At 33.8% G+C, this 21,024-nt stretch overlaps 2 protein-coding genes and 2 non-coding genes across 4 annotated transcripts; 1 reads left to right on the top strand and 3 right to left on the bottom strand.

The window, feature by feature from the left end:
* Positions 1 to 879: 879 nt before the first annotated feature.
* On the bottom strand, positions 880 to 3,002 carry LOC107260815. Its single transcript, XM_025156307.2, has 3 exons — positions 2,736 to 3,002; positions 1,438 to 1,671; positions 880 to 1,002 (listed from the first exon to the last, which is right to left on the bottom strand). Exons 1-3 carry the CDS (start codon positions 3,000 to 3,002, stop codon positions 880 to 882), a joined length of 624 nt encoding a protein of 207 aa, XP_025012075.1.
* Positions 3,003 to 6,179: 3,177 nt separating this feature from the next.
* On the top strand, positions 6,180 to 6,286 carry LOC112533870. Its single transcript, XR_003078223.1, has one exon. It is a non-coding gene; the product is annotated as a small nucleolar RNA R71 (small nucleolar RNA).
* Positions 6,287 to 15,535: 9,249 nt separating this feature from the next.
* Positions 15,536 to 15,607, bottom strand: TRNAN-GUU. The gene has a single exon. It is a non-coding gene; the product is annotated as a tRNA-Asn (tRNA).
* A 2,299-nt stretch (positions 15,608 to 17,906) lies between these two features.
* LOC107260816 (transcription factor WER-like) lies at positions 17,907 to 19,345 on the bottom strand. Its single transcript, XM_048377118.1, has 3 exons — positions 18,860 to 19,345; positions 18,632 to 18,761; positions 17,907 to 18,539 (listed from the first exon to the last, which is right to left on the bottom strand). The coding sequence occupies exons 1-3, from the start codon at positions 18,990 to 18,992 to the stop codon at positions 18,050 to 18,052; spliced, it is 753 nt and encodes a 250-aa protein (XP_048233075.1). The 5' UTR covers positions 18,993 to 19,345; the 3' UTR covers positions 17,907 to 18,049.
* Between the last annotated feature and the right edge of the window lie 1,679 nt (positions 19,346 to 21,024).

Below are 21,024 nucleotides of genomic sequence, written 5' to 3'. Positions count from 1 at the left end.
TTCTTGATATTGATTACCTACTCCACTCTAGAGCCATCACATTGACCAATACCTATAATACATTCTAGGTGGGTATGAAGGTCCTAAGAGAGCATCCAAGAGGACTAGGGTAGTGGTCTAAGAAGAAGGAGGTGTAGAGGCAAAAGTGCACCCTTAAGCCTCTAGGGGATAGTGAAGGGTTTGAAGAAAAAGTGCTCAAGTTTATGGAGAAGCATGAGAGGATAATGGAGAAGACCTATAGGCTTTTCACCATCTTCATTTAGATTTGAGAGAGATTCAAGAAAAGACCATAAGGATAACCTCATGTGATGTGGATGAATGGGATATTAGTGAAGAAGAATAAGAGATTGAAGATGATGAGAATAGAGATTCGGCTTGGGATGTCTTTTGTTTCTCTTTCATTATTTCTTATCTTGTTTTATTTAATTGTTGTCCTCATGTGATTTCTTTCTCGTTTTCGCTTTTGATAAAGGAGTAGAGAAGTATGTTGATAATTGACATAAAAATATTATTTCAAATAGATAACAAGGGAGATAATATTAATAATGGCACATCAATCCAAATAACAAAGGAGAGTTAAATAAAAGAAGAGAGAATTATAAGTAACTCAAGGGGGAGTTAGGTTCAAAAACTTCATCTAGAAAGGGGGAGTTTTTTAATGATATAAGTGGAGACAATTCTATCTTATTGCATTTTGCTTATTATTTTTTTTCTCTCCAACTCTACCTTAATTGTCAAAATAAAAAAGACAAAGATTGTTAAACTAAGTCTTTTCATGACTCAAGGCACTCTTGATTTTGACCTTGACAATTAAGTTAAGTGCATTCAACCTTGGATTTAAGTGTTCTTTGTAGGGATACATTTTGGGACCTAATTAAATCAATTTTCCAATATTGCCTTGTAAATCGCAACTGCCACAAGCATGTCGTAAATTCTACTTTTATAATCAACTTGACCGTTGAAGCAATTGGGCATATCGCGACCACGAGCCATGAATAGCGCCTGCAAAAGTGATTTTAGAAGGCAGTAGGTTTCGTGACCGCAAGCCGACATATTATGCCTAATAAGTTAAGATTCAAGAAGGCAGTAGGTATCTCGCCCACACCTCAGATTTCGTGATAGCGATTTGCATAAACCTCAAGTAAATAGCCAATGGTTACTCTAAGATAATGGATCACGGAGTGCCACATGGATTGTAGCCACTGCCACTTTAAGTTTCACGAATGCTCTTAAAATGCATTTAATACATTGTCTAGAGCTGGAAGCAAAGATTTAGCCTAGTACCTATTTTTAACGTCTCTTTATTGGTTAAAGGGTATAAATACCCTTTCTAAGAGACATTTATGGTTGATCAACAACCTTGCTAAGAGCCATATTCGTTGTTATTTATTCCTTACCCTATTCTTACTTGTGTGTAATCTTACATAATTAACTTACACTTGACAAATTATGTCTTAATCCATCAACTAGGAAAACATCATCAATGAGAGTGCAATCATTCTTTCCAATAGAACTGATGCCAATTACCTTACTCTTGACATCATTACCAAACGTGAATTTGCCTCCACTATAATTCTTGACATTCACAAAGAGGCTCTTGTCTCCCCTTATATGCCTTGAGCATCCACTATCGACATACCGAGGGTTTGTGCTTGTGGATTTAAGACACACCTACAAGAGAAAGTCAATTCACTTAGTTTTAGGTACCAAAACAAGGTTGGGTCTTTGGGGGTTAGTCTCGGAAGTGTCATCCATAAAGAGATGCATCTTCCTAATTTTACATTTAATATTCACATGGTCAATCTTGATGCAATAGTGGCAAGTGGCCTTTGGATTTTATGAAGGATGAGAATTATTCTTTTTTGCCATTTTTGCTTGAGGTTTTAACCTTTTCACATTTGCCATATTTTCACACATACATGAGCTGATGTTTCTTAAATTTTGTTTCCCTATACATGTATGCATGCTTTGTTCCTTTAGGCCAGCCATAGACACTTATGGAGTGATCCCTTTCTTCTTTTGAATAGGAGGTCGAGTGTGTGCTTTGGCCTTTGAAGCTCCCTTAAGAGTTATTTTAACCATTTGAGGTTGAGTAGCCTTTGCAAATGTTATAGCATTATTTGTCAGAAATATGGATGAGGATTCTCCATTAAATCCAAGTGCATGTCTCACAATTGATGGTCTTTAAGATACAACAAGTGTATCAAGAGATTCTTTCTCTTTGTGAAACTTGGAGATTCCATTCCTAACCTCTTCAACTTCATTTTTAAAGGAATCATTCTCTTTAAGCAATTTATCCTTCAAAACATCATCCAATAATTTTCTTAGGTCCTCATTAGAAGTTTTAAAAGAACTAACTTCCTTATTTAAAACCTCAAGTTCCTTTTTCAATTTGGAGCATTTGCTTTAATAAAAATTTAATTTGGAAGCATTTCTTGCAAAAGCTCATCCTTATCATTCGAAATGTTATCATTAAAATAATTATTAGATGAAAAATAAGAAGATGAATCATAAGAGTGAGAAGTGGAGCATACCTTATATGAATCCTCAAAGTTGGTGATTAAAAAAAATTTGGTTTCCTCATCTTTACCACTTTCCATGTTGGAGGTTGAGGATGCATCACTCCATATAGGCTTTAAGCCCTTTTTCTTTTCTTTATCTCCCTTCTATCTCTTTAGGTACTTAGGGCAATACAGTTTAATATGTCCTTGCTTTCCACATTCATAGTAAGTTACATCATCCTTCTTGTCCTTACTTGATTTAAGCTTGGAGGAAGATTTCTTGTTGGTAGAAGGCTTGTAGCTTCTTCTTGTCTTTGCCTCTGGAATCCTCTTCACATGTTTGGTGATCAAGGCCACATCACCATCTTCACTTTGCGCTCTATCTTGGTCATCATCACCACTTGGGATATCATTTCTCTTTTGAGCTCTTGTGCTAGCTTTGAATGCTAGATCCTTCTTATTTCCCTTATCTTTATCAAATTCATTGTTAACCAATGACATCTTATGGGTGATAAGTTTACCTATTAGAATATTTCTTAGAATCTTTTCAAGGTCTTTATTGGCTTCTTCAATGCTAGATACTTTAGCTCCATATTTATCCAAGGGAAGGCTCCAAAGGATCTTGTTATTGATATCATAAGCTCATAATGCTTACCAATCTTTCTCATATTTTTAATGATGGTGAGCAGCCTATTGGTAATGTTGATCAAGGATTCATTTGGCTTTATCTTGAACATTTTATACACTATGACATCCATTTGGATCTTTCTTTATTTAACTTGTTTAGTACCTTCATGATAGTTCTGCAAGGCAGACAAATTTGATGTGCTGTTGTATAATTTTAAACTCTCCCACTTTAGGTGGTCACTTCATATCTTCTTCTGAGCTCATGGGATTGACGTAAGGGGGTTGGGTGGAGGTAAAAAGGATGTTTCATTGATCAATCAATTCGATGGGAAGAGCTGAACCCTATCCCTAAGGAGAAGAATAGGGCCTCTAACATCTAAAACACTAGAATACAAACCTCTAAGGTGTGCCTTTTATTTTATAGGCCCAACCCAACTTTATATTACTCGAATATACGCCTTTCTTTGGACGGCTCACGCTTTAGCCTATATTTGTGAACCATATAAGAGTTTCGATTAGGATAGTCTCCCTTCGAATGCCTTCCTTAGGAAGATCCCTTGAGTAGAGTGCCCATTAATGTTGAATTGAGAAAAGTGAGGATCTAAAAGAGTCATTGAGAAAGAAATTAAGGTTTAGGATGTTTATAAATCCATTATGAGGCCACGGAGCCAATAATTACATCAGTTTTTGGAAAAAATACTAATATGAAGCCACTATAAGAGGAGGAAGATCATTCCCCTAAGGGCCTTCCTCGTTCTTTGTTCGAGATAGAATAGGCGCACTTCGTAGCCCCTAGTTTATTGTTCATGACACCCCCTCAAGTAGGGCTATACTACTTTCCAGCCTACTAGGATGGGATAGGGGTGGATGTTCCAAAACCAATGATCGAAATGTCAAAAACATAAAATAAAAGTTAGAGTGCCTCCCAAAAGCGCTTCTTTTTTTTCTCGAGTCATTTAGCTGGACTCATTGACATTCCCTTCATGTGCGAGTTTAACTTGCACTGCGGTTGAAATGCTAGGTTGTGGATGTCGTCCATAAGAATCTTAGGTGAGCAATAAGTGTGGCTAATCCCTGGAATGTTAGCATTCTTCCAAGCAAATGCCTTTTGATACTTCCTTAAAGAGGGCAATTTCATCTCCTTCATCTGGGGTGTCAAGTCTAGGACTGAAATGTCAGGCAAACTGTTGTCTTTATCTAGATATGCATAGTCGATATGCTTTAGGAGCTTTTTCAACTTAAGAACTGGTGGTTCCTCAATTGATGGCCTCAACTTCTGCACACCTACTAGTCAATTATAACAAACTTATTATCCTCTTTGCTTGGCTCATTTGCTAACAAAAATTCAAGTTGCTCCAACATTTTCTCATTTGACAGCTCATGCTCATCTTCCACTGGCAAAGTAACTTGTAGAGGGTCTTCAACCAACATTTCCTACAACAGTGTCTCAACAACATCATCAAGTACATTAATAGAATACACAACATCATCATATGATCTAAAGACTTTTTCATAGAATTATTCAAGTCAAAAGGTGATAGTCTCATCCCCTACCCTAAGTTCAAGCTTTCCATCACAAACATCTAAAATTTTCCTAGATGTTGCAAGGAAAGGTCTACCTAGAATCAAGGGTACACTACTCTCACCATCCATGTCTAAGATCACAAAGTCAATAGGAAATATGAATTTATCCACCTTAGCAAGCACATTCTCTATAATACCCCTAGGATACTTGACTGACCTATCAGCTAGTTGTATACTTATCCTAGTAGGTTTTGTCTCTCCCAACCCCAACTTAGCAAACAGGTTGTACAACATTTCATTAATGCTAGCTCCTAAATTAGCTAAAGCATCACTAATAGTTAAGTCACCTATAACACAAGGGATAATTAAACTCCCTGGATCATGTTAATTTTCTAGTAACTTATTCTAGAAAATCGTCGAACATTCCTTGTTTAGCGTCACGAATGCCAAATCCTCAAACTTTTTTTTGTTGCTAAGGATCTCCTTTAAGAACTTCGTATACCTAGGCATCTGCGAAATAACTTCAATAAAAGGTAAGTTTATGTGCAGTTGTTTAAATACATCAAGAAATTTACCAAACTGCTGCTCGACTTGCGCCTACTTCAACCTAGCAGAGTACAAAATTTTAGGCTGGTATTCCCTTAGTGGAATCTTTTTTTCCTCTTATTTCTCTGGTTCCTTCGCCTTGTTATCTTCAACCTTTCTGCTTGAATCTACCTGTGCATCAACATCATTATTAGAAACAGGAGAAGAACCAGGAATATACTTACCTGACCGTAAAGTGATTGCATTCACATGCTCTCTTGGGTTGGACTCTATATTGCTAGGCAAAGTCCCCAGCTGCCTCTTAGCCATCATCTTAGAAATCTAGCCTATATGATTCTCCAATTTCTGAATAGAGGCCTGTTGATTTCTAAGAACTGCATCCATTTTCTGGAATCTAGTCTCTGAAGTGGACACAAACTTCATCATCAGCTCCTCTAAGTTAGCCTTTTTCTCGAGTCTAAGAAGACTGAGGTGGGAGAACATATTATTGCGGCTGCTGTCGTTGAAACCCTGGTGGCCCCTGGTTGTTGTTGTTCCTTCATCCAAAGTTCGGATGATTTTTCCATCCTGAATTATAAGTGTTGCTATATAGGTTGTTCTACTGCCTAGGCTGACTGCCCATATAGTCCACCTGCTAAAGGTTAGATGAAGACGAGGAAGTAAACATACCTCCCAATATACAATTGCTACTGTAATGCGGGCCACCACAATACTCACAACTTGCTTGAGTGCTTGGAAAGGTATCTGGATTGACAATCTTCTTGGATAATAACTCCACTTGACCTGCTAAGGCTGTAGTGGCATCCAACTAGTGTACACTCCCTTGATGTCTCGTCCTGCTCCTAGTAGTGTGCCATTGGTAATTGTTTATGGCCATCTCCTCTATTAAGCTTTAGGCTTGCTCTAGTGTCTTGCTGCTTAAAGAACCACCTGCAGCTGCATCTACCATATGCTTAATAGCCAAATTCAAACCAAATTGGTAGTCCATGGTGTGGGCAGCATCGCAATAGGTCCTTGTACTTCTCCCAAGTGTCGTACATCGACTCATCGTTAAACTGCATAAAAGAAGATATGTCATTTCTATGTTTAGTAGTTTTAGAGGGAGGAAAGTACTCAAAAAGAAATTTCTCTGGCAAAAAGTCCCAAATAGTGATAGTGTTTGGAGGTAGTGACTGTAGCCACCGCTTTGCTCTATCCCTCAAAGAAAATGGAAAAAGCGGAGATGAACTGCATTGTCTGTTGTCCTATTAATCTTAAAGGTATCAAAAATCTCCAAGAAACTCGCTATATGCACGTTAGGATCCTCATTTGGCAAGCCTCTGAACTAAATCATTTGCTGCACCATCTGAATTACATTACGCTTTATTTTAAAATTATTAGCGTTGACAATCGGTCTCGTAATGCATATTCGCATCCCCTCCAGTGATGGTTTCACAAAATCATAGATCGTCCGATTATTCTCATTGTTATCGTTGGCGTCTGCCATCTCTACTATAGTGTCTTCCAGTTCACTCTCATCTACGGTTTTCCCAATTTGAATCTCCTCCTCCTCTACATTCAATCGCTTCCTTAACTACCTAAAGAATGTCTAGTTCTTATTCTAGTAAGTTATTACACTTACCTTTAAGATGTAAATCACTAAATCACACAAGCAGTTGTCCAAACTCAATTGAATTTCTCAATTACAAAGGAGTTCTCGAATTGATTCAACAATGAAGAAGAAACAATAGATTTTATTATACTCGAATGAAACTACAATCTTAAATCAACAATCCAATCAGCTAAGCATAAAACAAGCTTAGCATAGCTAAAGATCACCCCCAAATGGGTTTAATAAGATTAGTTACACATGTTCATGATTAAACTAATACAAGAATCAAATACAAAGTAAACAAGAATCGACAAGAATATGAACAGCCTTTTCTTAAATGGTGGAAATGCTATCTCCTCTTGAATAACTCTGAATCCAATCTCTACAGCTCAAGTTCTCCTTCTTCTTTCCTTTGAATCTTCAATTCAATCCTTAAAAACAGTTATCTGGATGATGTTAAAGTGGAATTCATCTCTGTTTTCCTCTTCTTGATCGTTCGGAAGGCTGCTCTTAAAGTCTGTATAGAATACCCCAAAGTTCTCTATTTCCAGTCCTTCGAATCTCTTTCTCTTTCTTTTTTTTTCTTTTAAATTAGGTTTTGGGATCCAACAGGGCTTAGATTTGGGTTGTGCTGACCAGGTCATCCTAGATCCATGCCGTGTTGATCTAAAATTTTACATCTGGCCTTCTTCAGCACGACTTGGATTTGGACCGTACTACTCAGCACGGGCATGCTCCTAGGCTGTGTCACTCTCAAAAACCGTGTTGCAAATCGCTTCTTCTCGCTATGGGTAAGGCATTTCGACACGCCCTTTGACCCTAACTGTGCTCCTCAACACGGGCGTGTTGGCAGGATGTGTTGAACAGTCTAATGCGCCCGATTCATACGCTTCTTCCCGATTTTGGTTTAATTTCTCTCTAACTTTGATGATGTACCTAGAAAAACACCTGAGACACAAAGAAAACTAAAACAGGGTGATCCTAATACAAAAACACTTAATTTGCCCTAAAAACGACTAAAAATCAAGCATGCAAACATGCAAACATGTGTAATATCAAGGATATCAATTCTTCTTTTAATAGAAAACTTACAAGTATAGCATTGCTTGCTTATTTTTATGATTTTGCTTTTTATGAGCATCTATCTATTCTTTTTTAGGAAGAATTCTTTCTTCTTCATTCTTTGTTTTAGTGGGAGGCTTCCGTTCTTTAACAATATAATCGCAAACCTTAATACCATATGAATCCAAAGAGATTTTCATATGGGATTTCCAAAATACATAATCAGATGCATCAAAGAATGTTTTGAGGTGTTGAGCTTCTCCATTACTTGCCATTAGATCTCTTTAGTCACAACTAAGCTTTAGAATGAGTGATGAATCTCTAATACCACTTTTATCCCTTGGAACTATGAAGAAGGGCATTGAATCGGTGACTTCAAATTTTGGAATTAAGTGAAGTTATCAACCTTTGAGGACTTTAAAACATAATAATGAGGTAAAATAATAGGTAGAGGGAGTAAAGAGATTGACATAAGGGATTTATAATGGTTCGAGAACAATCCTCGCTACTTCCACTCCTTAAGATCACACTTGAGTGTTTCACTATAATCAATCTTGGTTACAACCTTTGGCTTTTATCAAGCTCGACCAACAACTTGGTGTTTTGATAGGCTAATACTAAACCTTTTCCCTTAATAAATCAATCTCACACTAATTTCCTTAACCCTTAAGTTTTAATAGAAAATCAACAACCAATTCCTTTTATTTTCTTGGGCTCACAACGATCATTTACAGCTTTAGTTGAATGAAAAATTTAACTTAATATACTATACAAAGAAATAATTAAGTGTAGAAAGTTGAGAAATATATTTACAAGAAATTAGGCACTATAGAAGTCACATACTTGTTTGTCTAAGACTTTTAGAGGGGTATTTATACTCATACTACCCACTTTTGGTCATTACAAATAGCTCATACCTCATTTATTGCAAATGACTTGGCCAAAAATACCTGGCTACTTGAAAAGTGCCCTCACACTTTTTTATTATAGTTGTTGTGACTCCAACGGCTCTTGACATATGGCACTGCTTTATCAGTTGACAGTGTAATGGTCACTAACTCGGGATTAATTACAAAAGCTACCCTCGCGCTTCTCAAAGAGAAGACTCTTTGACTATGTTCTGAGATGATTGGGAGGCTTCCAGGAGGACTTTACATGTGGATAGTCAAGTTGACTAAATGTAAAGTGCCCTCGCACTTTCTAGTTTCTTATAAACCTAACTTGAAAAGTTTAATCCACCTTTATCCAATCATTGAACCTTTGAACCACTACCATATAGACATTCAAAGGAATAATTAGCAACACTCAATTTGATGTTAAGATCAAAATAGAGGTTAATTGGCCCTTAAGTCAACACTGACATCGTCTCCCATCTTTCAAGAGTCTCTTTTAACTTGGTAGTTTTGTATTGATGTAAGGATGGTGGCTGAAATAGTGGGTTCTGATATTGATTATGATATCCTTCTTCTTCTTGATCACTTCCTAATTCTATCATTCGACAATTCTAATTGTAAGTGAAAATTATTCCAAGCCGATTCTGCTGCCCAATTGTTGAATTAACCCCAACATTTTCTCTATTATTAGAGTCAGCTCCTTTTTCCAACCCCGTCAGTATATTGATCGAACCATACTGCCATTCATTTGGATTTTTCATCCTCTAGAAACTCCTTCTACTATCATATTGCATATCTTAGTTTAGTCTTACTTCTAACATATTAGTCAGCTGTCTGTTCTTGAGTTCAACTGTGTTTGACCATTCATGACTTTTGTTTGAGCATGTTGGTTACCTTTAATTAATGGCTTAAGTATAGAAGCCATTTGGTTGATCATGCCATGAAAAGCTTTATAGTTTTCTGTTGCCACAACATAAGTTACCCTTTGTAAGTCAACTTCTGATAAAACAAGCTTCGTTGTTAGGATATCTCGAACATATTCTGCCATTTCATCATTTGTGACAAACTGAGATCGGCTAACATTTTGAGGTTGGAAAACTAGAGTTCCAAGACTCAACCTTTCCTTTTGATTTTGCATGCCTTTGATATTGTCTTAACTTTTAACCGAGACGTTCTTGGAACCGCTAGTTCTGAATGAATCAGTCTGATTTTTCAATGAAGCCATAATTAATCATTGTTGTTTTTGATGTCTTATTTCTACTAGCATACAATAGTCCCACTAGGCATGCCAAAAATATTTTCACAACCAAAAATCAAAGATATTCAACCTGAGAATATCTTAAATATTATCTTAAGAGCAGGTTATGCATCAAATCACAAGTGTCAAGTAACAGGGATAACTTTCGCAGCTAAGAACAGATCTCGACCAATGGGAGATGTATCATGAAGATAAATCACCTGGCCACTCTAGGAAAATGAGTCTATACTAGAGTCTTTAATTCCACAAGAAAATCTGGTATATCAAGGGATTACCAATCGTAAGGGTTGAATTACTTGTAAAGAGTCAATGAAAGATAATTGCATAAAAATCTCGTATATGAATGTAGGTGTCATCTGCAATAAGACTTCTACAAATTCTTATAGTTATATAATCTTAACCCAATCATGAATCTTAATATTACACAACTTTATCACTTAAGAGTTTAACATTATTTACAACTCTGCAACACTAAAACACAAACCAATTCCTATATCAAATTTCTCATAAATCGATAAGCAAATTCCAACTTTATAGGCCCATTATGTCCTTATAGAGCCAGAATGACCCTCTTTGGGCTAGTGCTAATAATAAGCCTCTATGGTTAAAAAGATAAGCCATAGGACCTTTTGCTCATAGCTGCTAAATAATAAAAGAAGAAAATGAAGCTATTATTTTGTGGCTTGACCTATTAAAGAGTTTGAAAAAGGCATATTATATTCTTCTACAGTTATTATTCTTATTTTCTTTATGTAGATAAACTAGAGGAGAGCTAGAAAGCCAAGAATCAAGATTGTTGGTATTGGCACCATAATTATTCTTTAGGCCCAAGCTATTGGAAAGCAAAATTTTGAGTCCAATTTAAATAATTAATTAAGTATTATAGTGGGTCAACGATTTATAAAAGGAGTCTATAAAAGTGGAGCACAAACTAACAATTAGCACCAAGATAGGAGTTACTTGGCACTCTCTAGAAATTAACTCCCTAAGTAGCTGAGAAAATGGGGCTCCAATTGTTGAAAAACAAGACACACGACTCCAATATTTATTATCTCAAGGTGCAGTTAACTTGGAGCACTCTATAAATAGAAAAAAAGAGCATCAAGAATGGGGGTCAACAAAAATAAAGTCAAACAAATTCTATGCCAAGTTTTTTAATCATTCAAGGTTTTTTTTAATTACTCAAGCTTTATTTATTTCAATTCTAGTACTTTTCAAATACAAGCCTTGTTTCAATTCAAGCTCTTCAATTTCAAGTTATTATTTCAATTTCAACAATATTAATATTATCATTAATGCAATCCAATTTTCTTTCAATCAAAATCTTTAGCTTTTACTCTCAATTTAATTTCTTGTATCAAACACATTATTTCCAATAGTATTTCATTAGGATCTAAGCAAATTGTGGTAAAGGAGCTTAGGAATTCACAATTACTCTGATTATAGAAGTCAAAGCGTAATTCAATTTCAAAGGTTCGTGTACCTCACACATGGCATGCTCGATATTCAATTTTTTACCAAATATAATTTGACACACCCAATGGGAGACATCCTAAAGAATGTCATCAACATCCAAAAATAGCTTTTTTGAAAATCATATTGCTAGGTCTTAAGACTTGGAATTTGTGTCTATAATAACATGGCATAATCTGAATGTTTCTTATGAATGGAATTTTACTCCATACTACGATCCATATTATAATGCATATGAAGAATGGGATCTTGTTCCTCTTGAAGAGAATTATTATCATAAGGTCTTATACACTCTAATAGGACCTATTATGGAAGGACAAAATGAATTTTTATCTCTAGTGAATACCTTGATACTAATACTTTAATTTTGGTTGATATTTTAAGTGTTCAAGCAGAATTAGCCTACAAACATATGGAGGAAATTATGAAAAGTCAAAAGGAAACAACTAGAAAACTTTGGAAATAATTTAGTTCAACAATGACTAATATTATGGAAGAAGTTACTTCAAGCTTGTCTTTGAAAATTCTAGGTCAAAGGGCCAGTATGTTTTGTCAAAGCCTTTAAGGCACAACAATATGGAAGGGCCTCGGGGCATTCATCCATAAGTTATCAAGGGGGCAACGACCATCAAAGGCCTCAACCTTCTCAAATACAAGTAGAGAAAAGATATCTTCCACCATATAAGAAAGAAGAAAACAACAATTGTACAAAGCCACCACATGGTGGCTTCAATGGTACTCCTATTGTTATATCAAGCTTTTACTATTAAGAAACTCGGGGGACATTCCTCAACAGCCCCTCGAGATGTTGTTAAAAGTACTCCTAAAGACAAAGGCAAGAAACATCAACTACAAAAATTTAAGGAGAAACCAACTAATTCTCCAAGAATTCTATCAAGGCATGGCCACCTTAATAACATGCCACTTCCAATTGCCACCTTTGATGAAAAAGGAAAGCAAAGGAGAGATCTTTAGATGAGAAATATTTACGCAACTTGTGAATTCCTAAGAAATACTTGGTTCAAAAAGATAAATCTCTAGAGGTTCACAATGAAAAAGTTTTTCATAATATATGGATTTCTAAGCAGTTCTTGGTAAAAGACAAATAAAAATAGAGAAATAATGCTCATGTCTAGAGGAATCCAACTTCTCAATTACCTATGAGATTGCAAAAGAAACACTCGAAGCATCATGAAGAACGTAGTCAACAGTGGCACCAACCACTTATAAGAACACAAGATGAAAGATTTCAAGGGAAACATGGTGATCCAAGGAGGGTGGTATTTGAAAAATCAAAAGAAGATCTCACCCCTATAGAGGAGCATTGGTCAACATGTATTAAGGAGGTAATTAAAATTTATAGGTTTCACCTATTGCAATCACAATTAGCATTAAATTATTTTACTTACTTTTCTTAATTTTATTGCCAATTGTTGTGTCTTATTTGGAAGCATGTACCTTTATGCAAATTATTATACATTACTTAGCTTGTTTGATTTTTCTTTTTTTGCAGAAAGGAAAATTCTTATTGGCTATTAAGATTACAAAAAGAACTACATAAAAGGTACAACAGACCTAGAAAAAAGAAAAATTCCACTATGTGGAAAATAATGCAAAACAAGTACACAAGGAGGCATAAGGCCGACCAACGGCCAAGAAGAAGATCTTGAAATAATATTTTCTACTACTCTAAGATCTATGTCAGGCCAAAATAAATGGTCAATTTTTTCTTTTAGTTTTTATTTTTATTTTTGTTATTCTACTATAGATTGGTTCTAAAGCCACCATTCATAAATTAAATAAAAATAGGCCTTGTAGCCACTTTTATTTTTTGGTGTCTTATTTATGATATGTGATGAGTGAATAAGGAATGACAATGATGATGCAAGATGAGACAAAGCACATTCAGAAGACATATGTAAAAGGAGGCACCTAGTGGAAACATATCCTATACTGAAGATAATATGAGGAAGCAGTAGGCACAAATCAAAGTTAATAAGAAAAGAAGCAAACCACCTCTGCAGTCAGAAGGAGCTTTATCTTTAAAACCAAGAGCGTCAGTGGTCTCAAAACAACATGATGGTGAACAGAGTTTTGATCCATAACTGCAAAACTAAACAAGTGCACACATTTCAATTATTTGAATTGTTAATAATTTTAAGGATAAAAGCCTGATTGTGTGGGTATGTGGGAATTAAGAATATTAGGATCTAAATATTTTATTGGTCCTAGAAATATATAGTTCATCAAGGAATAAATCTGTGGAAGACCAATAAAATATTTAAGCTGGAGCCCTAAGTAGTTCACCAAGTTGGAAATGTTCTTGGGGATCCAGTAATTCTTTGAAATATTTTAAGTCGGGAACCCCAAGTTAGAAATATTCTTTGGGATCCAATAATGCTTTAAAATATTTTAAGTCGGGAGCCCAAGTAGTTCCCTAAATAAAAAATGTCTTTAGGAATTGATAGTATTTTAATATGAGATCCCCAAATAAAACTAGTTATTGGCGCTCTACTTTTATCTATCGGATTTTCTAAGTTAACCAATAATATTTTAATTCGGGATCCCCAAGTTGAAAAAGTTCTTGGCAATCCAGGTAATATTTTAAAATATTGCAAAACGAGGCCTCCAAGTAAATTGGATATTTAGAGATGTAGATCCACAAGTTGAAAAAGTTCTTAGGGATCTAGGTAATATTTTAAAATATTTCAGTACGAGAGCCCCAAGTAAATTGGGTACTTGGAGATCTAGAGCCCCAAGTTGGAAATGTTCTTGGGGATTAAAATAATAATTTAATCAAAAAAATTTATTTCGAGAGCCCTAAGTAAATTGCGTAATTGGGGATCCAGAGCCCCAAGTTGGGAATGTTCTTGGGGATACAACCCAAAAAACAAGTTCGAGCTTTCTAAGTAAATTAGGTACGTAGGGATCTATAGCCCTAAGTTGGAAATGTTCTTGAGATCCAACCTAGAAGAAAAAGTTCGAGATCCCCAAGTAACTTGGGCACTTGGAGATCCAGAGCCCCAAGTTAGACTAACTCAAAAAAAAAAAGAACTGATTTTTCATACATATCAGGCTACTTCCTAAAAACTCTTCTAGCAATTTAAATATAATTATGCACAATTATCCAACATATAAACACACAAAAGTCAAATATTTGGGTAAAAGAATACCTTTTAGCCTTTTTCTCTAATAAACTGGAGAATATTTTTTTGTGCAGGTGGGTATATTTTCCAGTACCAAAACTTTATGCACATAGAATCTCACTAATTAACTCAAAGAGTCACATATAAAGGAGATGGATTCAATTTGAATCAAACCAACCTGCTCTCGGTTGAAGCAGTAGGCAATGAAGATTGACTAATTGGTGAAGGGAAGACTATTGATGGAGCGGCAACATCATTGAACGGAGAAAAGGCATTAGCAGAGGAACAAGCGGTGATGATGTGATGGTTGTCCTCCTCGACAGCGTGTAATTAGTGAAAAGTGGCTATGACAGGCAAAGAGAGTGAGCTATTGTCTTTTCTGGCGAAAGGTGGCTATAATGAAGAGATGCGAACAGTAGAGAGAGAAATAAAAAGAAACAGAAAAATGGTGGCTTTTTCTTATTACTACACGTGTTAAATGGAGAAGAAACAATAGGGTTAATTTACATGTATTGTTGGCTAATACTGGCCAATACACACGCAGGGGGCAATTGTTGGCATCATAATTATCTTTTAGGCCCAAGCTATTAGAAAGTAGAATTTCAAGTCCAATTTAATTAATTAATCAAGTGTTATAGTGGGTCAACAATTTACAAAAGAAGTCTGTAAAAGTGGAGCATAAACTAACAATTAGCACCAAGATAGGAGTTACTTGGCACTCTATAGAAAATAACTCCTCAAGTAGCTAAGATAATAGAGCTCCAGTTGACGGTGATTCTCAAATATCGCGGAACAGAATGTGATATGATGAGACAGAATGCAATGGAAAGAAAGACACAGGGAACGGGTACCACGGTCAAAGCAAACCCTTTCATTCCGACATTCCGAATTAAAGAATTCGGAATGAATCCAATCTCCCCAAGTAGGATTCGAACCTACGACCAATCAGTTAACAGCCGACCGCTCTACCACTGAGCTACTGAGGAACAATGAGAGATTAGATCTCATAGAGTTCAATTCCCGTTCTCAACTCATGACCAATATGAGCTCGAAGTTTCCTTCGTAACTCCCGGAATAAATAGAAGAAGAGGACATTAGCAATGAGGGTCGACAAAAACAACAATAGACAAATTCTACAGCAGGTATTTCATCATTTACGTTTTGTTTTATTACTCAAGCTTTATTTATTTTAATTCTAGTACTTTTCAAATACAAGCTTTATTTCAATTCAAGCTTTTCAGTTTTAAGTTATTATTTCAATTCCCAACAATGTTGATATTATCATTAATGCAATCTAATTTTCTTTTGATCAAAATCTTTAGCTTTTATTCTGAGTTTAATTTCTTGCATCAAATACATTATTTCCAAATGTATTTCATTAGGATCTAAGTAAAATATGATAAAGGAGCTTAGAAATTTATAATTACTCTGATTATAAAAGTCGAAGTGTAATTCAATTTCAACAGTCCATGTACCTTACACACGTTTCATGTTCAGCATTCAATTTTTCACCAAACAGTCGAATTTATGAACTACAACAAGTAATCTTAATTATTTTAATGCTCATGTAAAATATAGTTTGGTCTAAATTTTACAAAGGTTGTAAAATACTATGAATTTAAAGTTTTTAACTTTAAATTAATTTTATTTTAATTTAAGTCTGCTGCATTGTTATGATTGCTTTATTTTGATTCTTATAAAATTGCATTCAGCTATTGAAATACTAACATACACTTAGATAATATTATCACAATTATTTTAAATGTTATAATTAATATTCAATTATAAGGTGTAATACACTAGTAGTAGCCAAGAAGATATGAATTCATATAATATTAATGTGTAACAATTATCTTATAGCTCTTGCGAGTAAATTATATTGACAATCACTAGATTTTGCACTTTGTAACAAAAAGGTACGAGATTTTTGACTTGTAACTGAATTGTTGCTAAACTTTAATTTTAATAATACCGGTGAATATTTTGGCACACTATAAGGGTAAATTACATGGATAACACCAAACTTTGCACTTTGTAACAAAAATGTATCAAATTTTTGATTTGTTACAAAAAGGCAAAGATACAAAAATGTCCTTGAACTTATTAGAAAAGTCCAATTAAGTTCTTATCTTTTTTTTTGACTGAGTTAAACCTATTAACTTTTATAAAAAGTCCAATTAAGTTTTTATCCTATTTTTGGCTTAATTAAACCCATCAATTTTTATAAAAAATCCAATTAACCCATAATGCTAACAACTTTAAAATGTTGTTAGGTGTAAGGGTCTTATTATTTTGAGAGCGCAAATAATAACCGCTCTAAATATTTTAAAATCACGCCTATATCACATGAGAGAGAGAAAACCACTTCTTCTTTTTTATTTTTGTATAATTAGTATCTATAAACTCTAATTTATAAAGAAGAGTAGTGATTTCTTTTCTCACTTGAAATGGCAGCAACATTTTTGTCTGCTTCGTCACACTCATTTTTAAGTAGAGGGTGAGTGCAAGTTGTTGAGTTAGATTACATCCCACCACCTCTAATATGTTTTTGTAATAAAACCATAAAGATGCACATTTTATAGAGAGAGACCAATCCTGAAAGGAGGTTCTACAGTTGTAGGAACTATAACGTAAGTTAAATAAAGAAGAAGAATCGGCTTTTTGTCCCTCACATGATATAGGTGTGACTTTAAAATATTCAGAGCGGTTATTATTCGCGCTCTCAAAATAATTAAGCCCTTACACTTAACGGTATCTTAGACATTGTTAGCATTATAGTAGCTTGCTTCCAAGCCTTTACTTTTTATTATATATTAGTAAAGGGTGCCATATAATAAATATGGAGGGAAGGGAAAAATGGGTCTCTTTCCTTGCCCGATGGTAGAGGTCAATCGTCAAATTGCATAGAAAGAAGATCTAGTGCGACAAGAACTCATCCAATGTGATTTTGTTCTCTCATTCGGAATAGTAGCATTCTCTTTCTAGTCTGTCTTTTTTAACTTTGATTTAGCTTAGTTCTCAGGGATAGATCTTCCTCCCCCTTCTATGATGTTAGTCACAATAAGGCTCACTAAGAAACCCAACCTGGACATTTTTTAGAATTAATGGATTTAATTGGCTAAAAAAAATAATAAAAACTTAATTGGACTTTTTATAAAAGTTAATAGGTTTAATTGAGCCAGAAAAAAAAAAAACTCAATTGGACTTTTCTAATAAATTCAATAGCTTTTTTGTACCTTTTGCCTTACAAAGTATCTTTCAAAATCAAAATTTGGTAACTACTCTGTAATTTATCTCATATTTACTGGAAAATTTTATTAGTGTTATTAAAATTACAATTTAATAACCATTTAATTATATATTAAAGGTTTACTATATTTTCGTTACAAAATGCAACTTCTGGTGACGGCTAATGTAATTTAACCTAGCTACTGCATTACTTGGTAGAGGAAATCTATACTGTCATCGTGATAAGAAACATAAGGTGACATAAATCGCTCATCTTGGTAATAGCTACTATCTGCTATAAATGGTTCAGTCCAGAAATCCCCACCAGATTCTTTAAATGATTGGAATGATGATGTGAAACTATCTTCTGCAATCCAGTTTATATCAGACGGAGAAACTAGAGCTGAATCCGTTGTAACTGAGGAGAGTTTACTTGAAGATGTTTCTGGGGATAATGGAGAGCTTTCTAATATCAGGTGGGAGGGAGGCTTTTCAATTTCAACAACATTTTTTGCTGGCGTTGCTTCACCATTCTCGTTGACACCAGTTGGGGAATTAGTTTCACTTGATACTTCTCTCAAAAGAGATATGCTTTCCTTCTGCTTCTCTTTCTTCTTTATATGGGTGTGCCAATAGTTTTTAACTTCATTGTCTGTTCTTCCAGGTAACTTGGCAGCGATCATTGACCATCTATAAATAACAGAATTTCATTAAGTTGCAGGACTGCATCGATCTGTAAATAAATGCATTATAAGTCTAGAATATGTATGTTTAGAGCATACTTATTTCCCATTTGTTCGCGTAATTTTATGATCAAATCCTCTTCTTTTATGCAGTAGTTTCCACGTCTTACACCTGGGCGAAGATAATTCATCCACCGTAATCGGCAGCTCTTCCCACATCTTGACAGACCTGCAAAATTAAAATCCCACTCGGAGCAAAGTTTAAGCGAAAAGGAAAACAGAAAAGAAAAAAGGTTAAGGAAGCTATATATATATATTATTTCCTACCTGCAAACTTAGGAAGTTGACGCCAGTTCCAGTGACCATATCTCTGAACGTAAGCTCTTAGCTTATCGTCTTCCTCCTGACTCCAAGCACCTTTCTTGAGTCCATTCTTGTCAAAGAAAGGAGCTCTCACCATGTTTTTTCTTTTCTCTATCAATGAAATCAAGTAATTCTTCAGCTGAAATTAAGCACTTATATATTATATATAAGTATTTAGTTTATACTGAAAAACGTGTTGAAATTAGTGAGAAGTGGTAACTAACATCATCAACCTTCAAGGATGGATCCTTATTAAGATTTTTTTTTTCTTTGTTTCTTTCTAAGGTTATTAGATGACATATAGCAGTTGGTACAATGTATGTATAATTGATAGGACTTTAATATTTGCAAAGTAGACTGACTGAGGAGAGGGATTTGGACTTCAAGGTCATACGGAATCAGTTAGCATTTTAGCAACAATAATCATTAGTTAGTGTGGAAATGAACTAATACATACAGTTGTATTTGGTTTTTATGTCTGAAAATATATGAGGAATTTGTAAATTCTTGTGGTGTGATATTTTTTATTAATGATTTAGAAAGTAGAAGAAAAATAATGAGTGTTTATAAGTTCTTTAATACTTTTTAAGGTATTTAAAATACTCTTGGATTCTTTTTTAATTTTTGTTGAGACTATAGGTATTTAATAGAGTTTTTACCCTCATCGGTTTATCACTTTGTCGAGACTTTTATTTGAGTTTTGATATCATTAGGAATGTGATGAGTATGTTATTCTATTTCATGTTTTTTGTAATAAAGAAAAAATGCATTTCCAAATTCCAATTGGGAAATAAATTCACAATTTTAATAAAATACAAAATAGCTCGGAATGTTTTGATGGCATTTTCAAAAAGTTTCCTTTTCGTTTCTGTTTATAATATTTTATAATTTAGTCATGTGCCTATACATTATATATTATACGGTCTATAATTATGGTTTTGATTATACAAATTTTTCATACATTTTCCATACTTCACGATTCACTCAGATTTTTTAGAAGTTTAATTTGTATAAATAAATATTTATATAGAAACAATAATAATAATAATTTAAAATAGTATAATGAAGAAATTTCTCAATCTGATAAATTTTTTAACATTTCAGAATTCCCTACCATATTTTAAAAATAATAATAATTTATAACTGATTAATGGAAAAATACTTTTTATTCTAATAGAGTTTTTAGTACTTTAAGTTTTGTAATTAGAACTAGGATAAAATAAAATTATTTTACATTTGAATAAAGCTAATATTACAAGTTATATATAATATCTTTTTGAATTGATACCCTTATTAATTAATAACCTCTTATATAATTTCTTAAAGCAGACTGCGTTATTAGAAGCATAATTTAATATCTTTATTATCTCGTAATTAATACAAAACACTAAGAAAAAATTAACCTCTTTAAATAAATGCCTTACTTCAATAATTAAATAGTCTTTCATATTCCTTACATTTATTTTTTTATTAGAATATATATCAAGCTCCTTGAGAACATATAAATGATATATATGTGTGATGAAAACTTTCTAACTATTTTAGTATATATATAATACTGTTTCATGTAGATAATAATCACAATAAATTAAATAAATTATTAAGCAATATATATCGTATTAGTTTAAAAAGATATGCTCTATATATATAACAATTTTATTGTAGGACGTTGGATTGTAAAAATAGATTCTAGTTGAAGGATGGCTTATCCCAAAGCAGGCAAAGAAATGAAGTCCTTATCCATGGCAAAGAAATGGAGTATTTAATTTTTGGTCAATGTCAACAATTAATATTATTAGGCTTCATCTCAAAATAGTAAATAATTAATTAAAGTCTGAAATCATGTCTCTCTCTTGTATGGATCGTCAAAAACAAAATGCATATTAGACTGATATTAAGAATGATTGACTTTCTTAGGATTTTCTTCACGTGTTGAAACAGTCAATTAATTTTTTTTTTTTAGTCCATACGCGGGTTAGTTAAAAGTTATATTTTTTTTATGCATTCATCCAATATTTTATGATATAAAATATTTTATTATATAAATTATTAATAGTTAAATAGTTAAAAGCACATATAATAATAATCACATATTTGAAATTTCATTCAAGTAGTAGAAGTTTTTTATT

This window comes from Ricinus communis, chromosome 7 (genome assembly GCF_019578655.1).
Source record: "Ricinus communis isolate WT05 ecotype wild-type chromosome 7, ASM1957865v1, whole genome shotgun sequence".
NCBI classification, from domain to species: Eukaryota; Viridiplantae; Streptophyta; class Magnoliopsida; order Malpighiales; family Euphorbiaceae; genus Ricinus; species Ricinus communis.
Note: the sequence above shows the minus strand (reverse complement) of the source record. Positions and strands in the feature narration are given on the sequence as shown.